The sequence below is a fragment of the Argentina anserina genome, chromosome 2, assembly GCF_933775445.1.
Source record: "Argentina anserina chromosome 2, drPotAnse1.1, whole genome shotgun sequence".
NCBI lineage: Eukaryota > Viridiplantae > Streptophyta > Magnoliopsida > Rosales > Rosaceae > Argentina > Argentina anserina.
In genome coordinates, this window is record NC_065873.1 from 7,310,038 (window position 1) to 7,320,238 (window position 10,201).

At 39.8% G+C, this 10,201-nt stretch overlaps 1 protein-coding gene across 1 annotated transcript; it reads left to right on the top strand.

Annotated features, from left to right (window-relative positions):
• The first annotated feature begins 3,935 nt into the window (after nt 1-3,935).
• On the top strand, nt 3,936-9,543 carry LOC126782764 (DNA replication licensing factor MCM4). The gene is made up of 18 exons (XM_050508069.1): nt 3,936-4,005; nt 4,095-4,733; nt 4,816-4,944; nt 5,014-5,095; nt 5,817-5,949; nt 6,038-6,109; nt 6,204-6,326; nt 6,418-6,531; nt 6,646-6,858; nt 6,962-7,060; nt 7,356-7,516; nt 7,754-7,850; nt 7,935-8,096; nt 8,471-8,551; nt 8,644-8,722; nt 8,805-8,941; nt 9,030-9,083; nt 9,170-9,543. The coding sequence occupies exons 1-18, from the start codon at nt 3,981-3,983 to the stop codon at nt 9,242-9,244; spliced, it is 2,475 nt and encodes an 824-aa protein (XP_050364026.1). The 5' UTR covers nt 3,936-3,980; the 3' UTR covers nt 9,245-9,543.
• Nucleotides 9,544-10,201: the final 658 nt, after the last annotated feature.

The following is a 10,201-nucleotide window of genomic DNA, read 5'->3' on the forward strand; positions in this document are numbered from 1 at the left end:
TCCCTGGCAAAAAAATGGGTTTAAAAAGTTACTGTTTTACCTAAATTGTAAATATTTGACTTTTTATCTAAGCCATTTTAACCTTTCTTTTTTAGGATTTTTGATCTATCTCAGATTAAAGAGAATTAGTAACTTCCCACTAAAGACGTAATATTAGCTTGTCAGATAAACGTAAACTCGATCAGGATTGTTAAACTCGATTTCTGATCCTAATCAAGGAACTCTTAAGCGTGATATTACATTAAATATTTCCATTTTTATCAGTTATTCGTGTCTTAAATCTAAGATACGAATATCCATTAAGTCAAATCCACACTCACCTTTGTTAAATCAACCTTACATCCCGAGATCTCAACTCGGACGGTTAATCTAATCGAATCGTTGATAATTATTAAATCTACTAAAAAGAATCGACGATAATTTATTACTTCCCTTTTTCATTACTTGTTTAGTTACGTGATGAACTCAATGGATGCGATTCTACGCGAAGCACGAGGAGTGAGACTTGGGGCGCGGACTTCGCCAATGCCATCCCAGGTAAGGTGGCCGCCCGTTAGGATGAGCCGATACCTTCCGGGTTAGTGGTTTTCTATATGTAAAAATATATATGTGTAAGATGGTGTTTTTACAGTGCGACTAGGCCCAAAATCGATCGAGGAAATGATCTAAGAATGATTTTGTTGTGATTGATCGGACTTGATAGTAACAACAACAATTCACTTGTAACAGCAGCGATTCACTTATAACAGCATCGATTCTCTTCTAACGGCACAAATTTGCTTGACCGTAACAGCAGCAAGTCGAATTTACACGAAACTTACAGAAGGCATAGCAGCAAATCAAATTCACATGTAACTTACAGAGGGCATGGTATGGGAGCTGGATGCTTGTGAGTTTAGTACATATGGGATTGCATGATTTGGATGATGATTAAGGTGTGGTGGGTAAAGGTTTGAAGAAGAGAGATATTACTTGAAGCTACTAGGTTTTTCTGGGTTGGGATGAGATGAGATGAGTTGGAATGAATTGGGATGAATCTTCCCCAAGTTGGAATGAGTCCCCCCCAATCCTCATGAATCCCCCCTCTTTATAGTGGAGCTGGGAAAGGAAGGAGAGCCTCAAGGACCGCTGGTTTCTTGGATTCTTCTTCATCTCGGATGTGTGGTCTATGGATAGGGGCGATGATGGCAGAAGTAGGTTGGCACCTTGGTGCTACTGTCACCAACCAAAGATTATGGGCTCTTTAAATCATGCTCAAAAGAAGTTGTGGGGATAGGAAATCAAAGAGATCTTAGAAGATCTAGGTGTGATTTGAGCTCCCTAGTTTTCTAGTGTTGCCGGAAAGGGCTGAGCACCAGTCTCAACAGCAAAAAGAGAGAACGTGCCTTCTGTTTGAGGAAGAAGCAGCTGGGATGGATTTGGGCCTTGGGTTATATGATGGGTTTGGGCCAGAAATGGGCATTTGCTTTATTGGGTTGAAGATCCCTTTCTCTACTAGCCCAATGTCGAATTTAAAGCCACATAATGTATGAATTTTGGTTCCTAAGCCCAAAATTTATTTACGTGCTCTATTTTGACGATGGGCCTCACAAGCTCCGTTACCTTCCATACCACGACCCTCATGTAATCCCCAAAGCGTAGCTTGGGTCTACGAGAATTGCATGACGTGTTTTAATTTATGCTTGGCTTGATATTAAGCTTGGCGTGATTTTAGGACCGTTGATTCGGTTCTTCGCATGTCGGGTCTTGACTTTGGGCTTGTGGAAAAAAAGGGATCAACAATATGTAATATGTCTTTATCGTCTGCATGCTTACATTTGCACTTTATTTTGGTCGTTATGTCTTGAGATTGACTTTCTATTTTATGCATGATTATAAGTCGATGATTTCGTGTACTGATGTTTGGCACCATATGTTTATTATTATATGGTGAATCCGTGTACTGATGTCTTGCACCATGAATTATCCATGGTAATTGTTGATGTCCTGATGTCCGACGCGTTGTGACTTAATTTACGGTGATAACCGTGTCCTGATATCTAGCACCGTAGTTTTATGATTTTAGTGCATTATTATCTCTTGGTTCGCCCGAAGGCGAACCTTGGAGCCGGTCGGGTTATATACACCCCATCGGCATTTTTGATATTTCGAGCTGAGTCGCATATTTCACATGTGCATGATTTGTCTGACTTGTCCGATTTGTTTGACTTACCCTATTTGTCAAGAGACATGTCATTGTCTCGGTTTGACTTTCGTTACGTATTTCTACGTTAACGGTCTATATATATACTCTTTATATATATATATATATATATATATATACGGTTTTAAAACCTAACTACAATTGGGTCGTCTTACTCGAATCAGGTTCGTGAGGACGAGGACTAGGTGCTAGTGGCGTTGCATCGCTCGTGGTCTATTTCCGGCACCTCGAAGCTAGTTTCCGGTGTGACTTCTTATTTACCCGATCTCCGTTTATACTTCCACAATCGTACGACGCGTACTATATTACTTTGCATTTTCAGTCATGCGGTTGTTTCCTTTGGCCCATATTTATTGTGATGACGTACTTTTCTCACGTCGTACTTGTACTTTTATTTTAATTGCTACCTTTCACTTATTTGTGTTAATCTAAATTTGAGCCTCATTTGCTGTGATGTTTATTTTCTTTTATTTCTTTTCATTTCCTTTTAGCCTTGCAGTCGCAAGTAAGGGTGATCGATGCGTCAGATCCCGTATCGATTGCTTCTATTTCGGGACTGTGGCGATTACTGTTGCATTTCGGGACCGGAATTGGTCTTGGGGTGTGACACTCTCGGTCCACTCCATTGATTTCCCAATACCATCATAACCACCACAAACACCGTTGACACCTCCACCCCCAACCTTACATCAGTCTCTAGCACACTAACTTTGCCATCGTAGCCCTTGAAGTCAATCATTAAGATTTGTGTGTCGTACAACGTATACCTACCAAGTGACCTTGTACGGACTACGGAGTAGATCGAAGGTGGTTGGTCTTGGCGGAGCCTTGTTGTTCTGGCATGATCCCGAAGAGCTTACAAATGGATCCGACAACCAAATAAAATTGGATGAATATGATCTTGATCGGTTTGTTTGGTCTTGATCTTGGTTTTGTGGCGATGATCCGAAGCTGGGATGGTGAAATCAATGAAGGAGGGAAGATCATGATAGCGGGATGGTGAAGTGGCAGAGGATTTAATGGAGATATGATGACAAGCTTGAGCTTAGCAGTAGTTGACAACATTTGGTTAGTCTATGGCTTTTGGTATTAAGGCTGGGGCACTCCCTTTGGCGCCAATTTATTATGTTTTATTTATTAACTTTAAGTTGCTTTAAGTTTTTAATAATATCTTACTCTGAGTTAGTGGGCTGAGTTGGGATTCAGTTTTATTTATGCATCTTGAGTGCCGGTGGTTAGTACTGCAACGAGTTCTTTAAAATTATCAAATGTCGCATCCTCCTAATGATATGATGAAATGAAGTGTTGTAAGATAGTAATAGCATATCGCAAAAGTAATCTTAATTGTTTTATAATTACTTTGTATGAGTTTTATCTTTTCAAAATTAATATTTGTTTCAATTCTTACTAGTTTGTGCGTGTTTGATTATATAAGATCATGTGAGGCTCTTGTTAGTGTTTCAGTTGTTCTCTCTTACTAATTGTTCGGAGTTTAGGCGGTATATCTTCCTGTTTCTGTTTGTATTTAAACAGTTTCATTAATCGAAGGCTTTACGGCAGTCGCACCGGTTGTTACCTAAAAAAACCAATGAAAATGGAGGAAGATCAAAAGACCATCTAAACCCTTACCAAGTAACGTATCTGGCGGGAACATTACAGTCCCTTCCCGCTAAAATTATTCTAAAAGGCAAACCCCCTCCGTGCAGAGTGAAGCTACCTCTCTCAAACCCTAATCCCTCTCCTTCTCTCTCTCTCTCTCTCTCTCTGACCAGTAACCATGGCCTCCGACTCTTTCAACAACGGTAACCTCTCTCTCTCTCTCTCTATTGAATTGCTTTTAATCCCTAATCAATTCCCAATTTGGTTTCATTCCGATTTCCAATTTCAACAGGCCCTTCCTCGCCGGATGACTCCATCTCCAGCCCAATCGGCAACACCTTCTCTTCTCCCGCCGCCCGCCAGAGACGCCGCCGCAGATCCGTCACCCCCACCGCATTCGCCACCCCTCCGGCCTCCCGCTCCCGCTTCGCCGCCTCCGAAACAACCCCGACCCCAACCTCTCGCACTCACCGCACCAACGCGCGCACCCCGTCCTCCACCGATGACGCGCCGCCGTCCTCCGAGGCCGGCGACAGCTACGGCATGGACGAGGACCGGCCCACCTACGTCTGGGGCACCAACATCAGCGTCAATGATGTCAAAACCGCCATTAATAGGTTCCTGAAGAATTTTCGGGACCAATCGCAGAGCTCGGAGAGCGAGTATGTTACTGAAGGGAAGTACATTGAGGCAATTAAGAGGATTCTGGAAGTGGAAGAAGAGTCTCTCGATGTGGATGCTCGAAATGTGTTCGATTACGATCCTGATTTGTATGCTAAGATGGTCAGGTACCCTCTTGAGGTTCTTGCCATTTTCGACATTGTTTTGATGGAAATGGTGCCTGTTATAAACCCCTTGTTTGAGAAGCACATTCAGACTCGGATTTTCAATCTCAAAACATCAACTTCCATGAGAAATCTGAACCCGTCTGGTTAGTTTTATTTTCGTCGCATTCTTTTTGTTTGTTGTTGAGAATGTGCTGTTTGTTAATTGAGTTGTTAGCCTGTTTGTAGACATTGAGAGGATGGTTTCGATAAAGGGAATGATTATCCGGTCCAGTTCGATAATACCCGAGATAAGGGAAGCAATATTTAGATGCCTCGTGTGCGGCTACTACTCCGACCCTCTTCCTGTAGAGAAAGGTAAATATTGTGTGAGGTTGTTTGTCTATGAATTTATCTTCTGTTTTGCTGATTGTTGAGTGCTGTCAGGGAAAATAAACGAACCTCAAAGGTGCATGAAAGAAGAGTGTCAAGCCAAGAATTCTATGACACTTGTGCACAATCGTTGCAGGTAATTCCTGGCATCATGTTGGGGTTTTGAGTCATACAGATAACATATGAGTTTATGCCCCTTTAATTGTTAGATTATCACCTTATGACCAGAAATGGTACATTTTATCCCATTTTGCTTCTTACGAACTTGTTCTATGCTTGTTTCTTGCTGACATCTTGCACTTGTAGTGGGTATTCGTCATTACAATCTTTTGAGTTTTTTTTTTGTAACAGTAGTTGCTTGCTGTTGTCACACAAAAGAAAACCATAATTGTTGTTCTTATCTTAAAGTTATATTACATTGGTTTATGGTCTGCAACCCCTTTTCATTTCTGGGGGCATTTTGTCTTTTTGCAGTTTTGCGTAAACCTTTGATGCATTTATGCGGTTTGTAGTCATAGTGAATCATAAGTCCTGTATATATCCAAGTGTTTAAGTACTACTATGGAAGGTACCATATTTATGAAGATTGCAAGATGCGTGCTTTCTTTTCTTTAATTAAAGCAAAAGTCCAAACCCATTTTCTTACTTGGAATTGTGACTAAAGGTGTGCAGTGTATAATGGTTTGCATGAAGTATGTTCAGGAAAAAACCTAATAAGAGAGTTCAAATTGATTTGGAATTATAGCATGATATTTTTTTGTGTGTAAAAATTGATTTGGATATGCAACTTTCATTTTTTTTTTGACAACCAAGTTCCGTAGTGAGACTATCTTAATGGGTCCTACTGTGTGAATCAGGTTTACTGATAAACAGATTGTGAGGCTCCAGGAGACGCCTGATGAGATCCCTGAAGGAGGGACACCACATACTGTGAGTTTGTTGATGCATGACAAACTGGTTGATGCTGGAAAACCAGGTGACAGAGTTGAGGTAAGGCTATTATGCCATATGGTAAAGAGTTGTCGGTCCAAAGGAAGATAAAGATATAATTTGTTTATCTGGTCATTGTTTTCAATAGGTTACTGGGATATATCGGGCTATGAGCGTAAGAGTTGGACCAACACAGAGAACTGTAAAATCATTATTCAAGGCATGCTTCTATCTTTTTGTCCCTGTTAAAGTTCAAGCTCTTAGTCATTGAGGTGGCTTCCTATAATGTATACAGTGTTCGTTTTCTTTTTCAGACTTATATTGATTGTCTGCATATAAAAAAGTCTGACAAGTCAAGAATGCTGGCGGAGGAGCAGACTGAAGTTGAGAATTCCTTGGGTGGAAATTCAGATGAGATTCTTTTTGATGATAAGAAGGTAGATCAATTTATACCATCTTTTCATGTGTACTTGCATCAGGGTTTGTTTGTTTGTATGGCCTCCACTTATCATATCACATTGTTTCAAGGTGGAACAATTGAAAGAGCTGGCTAAACAGCCTGACATATATGATCGCCTAACCAGATCTTTGGCACCAAACATCTGGGAGCTAGACGATGTCAAAAAAGGCCTTCTTTGCCAGGTATATATATGTTACATTTACCGATTCTTTCAGTACTACATTGAATAGTCACATTAATTATTTCATTTCTAATGATTTCTGAATCAATGCTTGTTATTTTTGTCCTAAATGCAGCTTTTTGGGGGAAATGCTTTGAAGTTGCCATCTGGTGCCAGGTTTCGTGGTGATATCAATATTCTTCTTGTTGGTGATCCTGGAACCAGCAAGTCCCAGCTGCTCCAGTACATACACAAGCTTGCTCCCCGTGGCATATACACTAGTGGAAGAGGGAGTTCTGCTGTTGGTTTGACTGCTTATGTTGCAAAAGATCCTGAAACAGGGGAAACTGTATGATTCTTTTTCTTTCTTTGTAAATGATTTACTCTCATACATTTGGTACATTTGGTAAATACAATATGTAGCTGAGTGGCAACAATTTATAACTTCTCAGGTTTTAGAAAGTGGAGCCTTAGTTTTGAGTGATCGAGGTATTTGTTGCATTGATGAGTTTGACAAAATGTCTGACAGTGCAAGGAGCATGTTACACGAGGTTGGCTATTCTTTATCTACTATAAATATATGCCAGGATATGTGCATTTTATCACATGCTATAACATTTATCTTCTTATTTGTGCTTAACTTTGTACCTCTTATTCCTGATAATGAAGACTGAAAACTGATTTTTCATCCTACAATTTTTTTAATGGCATAATTGCTTCTCTTTATCGATTATGTCAGGCATATAATACACTCAACTAGATACCATGCGATATGTTGATTTGCAATCCATGACTTTTGAGAAACTACATTCTGACTAATTTAGGGCTCTTATACTTATATTTCAGGTGATGGAGCAGCAAACTGTGTCAATAGCGAAGGCAGGAATTATTGCCTCCCTTAATGCTAGGACATCAGTCCTGGCTTGTGCAAATCCCAGTGGATCTCGCTATAATCCTCGCTTGTCAGTAATTGACAACATACACCTTCCTCCTACCTTATTATCCAGGTATAATATACTCAAGCCCTTCCACTGGAAGAATCATTTTTCTGTGCCAGTAGTGACATTAAACCAGGCTTGTTCAGTTTAATGAGTTCGTATTATAATGCTGTACTTCTCTTGAATATCTTCTGGCTCTCTCTCTTTCTCTCTCTCTCTCTCTCCTCAAATCCATTGTCTATGAAGCATTTGCCAACACACTAGAGTTTATTACTGTCTTGAGCTTCTGTCTGGTGATTTTCTCAGGTTTGATCTGATCTACTTAATCCTTGACAAGGCTGATGAGCAGACTGACAGGCGCCTTGCAAAACATATTGTTGCCTTGCACTTTGAGAATCCTGAGGTCTGGTGACTATGGGATATCTTTCAAGAAAATGGTTGTCCCAAATCTTTTGTTTTACTTAACACGCAATGTCTTCTCTTGCAGACTGTACAGCAGGATGTTTTAGACCTTGCCACATTGACTGCTTATGTGGGATATGCTCGAAAGCATATTCACCCACAATTATCTGATGAAGCTGCAGAGGAGTTGACTCGTGGCTATGTAGAGTTGAGGAGGAGAGGAAATTTTCCAGGCAGCAGCAAGAAGGTATAATGTGACGAGCATCTTCCTATATATCCTCCATTTAATACTTGTTTTGCATAATTATAAAATTGATATCACTGCCTTCTACATTTACTCGCAGCTACTCGTTTTTGGGAGTTGTAATAGATTATTCTTCAATGATACAAATGCAATTGAATTGTTCTGTCCCCATGGAAGATATCATCTCTTCCATCAAGTGCTCATCTGTTTGCACTTTCACTTGCGATTTCATTTTATAAGAAAAAAAATAAAGAAATCTGGCTATTATGTGCTTTTGATCAGAAATATTTCTTGATGCTCTTTTCTTTATATTAAATCTTTTAAATAATTTTTTGTATGTCTATGTATCATGATCATTTGTGTGATAATTTTAACAGGTGATAACAGCAACACCGAGGCAAATTGAGAGTTTGATACGTCTTAGTGAAGCTCTTGCTCGGATTCGGTTTTCAGAAACTGTTAGCAAAGATTGCATTCCTAACTTGATGTTTACAATGACTACATTATGAGTTTGAGTAAAATAATCAAAATTATGTCCTGATATATGCAGGTTGAAAAGCATGATGTGATGGAGGCATTTCGGCTTCTTGAAGTTGCAATGCAACAATCAGCAACAGATCACTCCACTGGTATAGTTTACTGCAGTTGTGCATGCTTTTTCTCATTCTATTTTCATTGAAGACAGTTTATTTATATGACTTGATACTGAAGGAACCATCGACATGGATCTTATTAATACTGGAATCTCGGCAAGTGAAAGAATGAGAAGGGAAAATCTAGTGGCATCGGCTCGCAACTTTATTATGGAGAAGATGCAACTCGGGGGACCCTCAATGCGTTTATTAGAGGTACGGTTACTTACAAGATGTACAACGAATCAAAATCCAAATGTTAAGAAGATTTAAAATCTCAATGTTCTTAATTATTTTTCTGTAGCTGCTGGAGGAGCTCAAGAAGCAGGGTTCTGGCGGCGAAATCCACCTCAATGATGTTAGTACATACTTCGATCTCTCAGATTCTCTCTCTCTCTCTCTCTCATACACAGGTATACTAATGGGAATTAATTGGTAATTCAGCTGAGGAATGCAATGGCTACACTTGCAAGTGAGGGATTTGTGGCTGTTCAGGGCGACAGTGTCAAAAGAGTATGATAGGAGAACGAAGACATGTATCGACCAATTATTGACATTAATGTAGGATTTTCAGTGTCTTTGTCTTTTTTAAGATGATGAATTGTATGTAAATTATTTCCGTGCAGTCATCTTTAATGGGTGTTGTACACAGTTCTGAAGTAAGAAAAACGTATTCGAGACTAATTGGTGGAAATTGTATCGATCCTTCTACATCCCGTATACTAGCGCCAAGTAGTACTTGGATCCCTCTATTTCCTAAATGTCTAGGTTTCTTATTTCGGCCAGCGCTTGAGTCGTGGCTTTTGTCCATGTATTAATTCTTCCATTCCAAGATCAACTTGTGGTCGCATTTTCTCATACTTGTGCTTGTGCAACCTTACTTCTCATCAAGTGCTGCATGAAAGAAAGTAGGAAACAACATCTACCCTTGGAGATTCTAAGAAAAGAAACGAAAAAACTGATCATTTGTGTTCATGCCATATATCTCATTGCACCTGAGGTCCTGAGGGACGTCTTGGCCAACTGCCTTTACAAAGATTGAAATCGTTTCATAGCGAGTCTAAGTTTTTGTTCAGATTTTCACACAACGATCCAAATACTAGAGTTTTGGGTCATTTGATCTGCTCAAGAGTTGTATATGCAACCACTCAAATGACTCAATGTTGTCAAGTAATGCGTTTCGTTCGCCCAAGTAGTGGTCATTTATTCATAAGTGAGAAAACAATAGTTGGATTTCACCGAGCTGTATACGAATTGTTACCTACGACCGTGCGAATGACTATTGAGATAGTAATGCACTAAATCCACTAATGCATGGCTGACCACACCATTCACATCACGAAGAGGGGAGGATCCGAGAATGTATAAATAAATGGAACCTGAATTGGTGTCTTACGCATTGATGCAAAATTGTATAGTGTCTTAAGGGACTGAGGTAGCTTAGGAGAACAAGTGGCACATTTTTGCGTTAACGAA

Excerpts from the sequence above, each read along its gene's own strand:
- LOC126782764 (XM_050508069.1), top strand. The coding sequence starts at position 3,981 with ATGGCCTCCGACTCTTTCAACAACG. Across the intron at positions 4,006-4,094 it reads CTCCGACTCTTTCAACAACG|GCCCTTCCTCGCCGGATGAC; the intron begins GTAACCTCTCTC and ends CAATTTCAACAG. Across the intron at positions 7,061-7,355 it reads CAAGGAGCATGTTACACGAG|GTGATGGAGCAGCAAACTGT; the intron begins GTTGGCTATTCT and ends CTTATATTTCAG.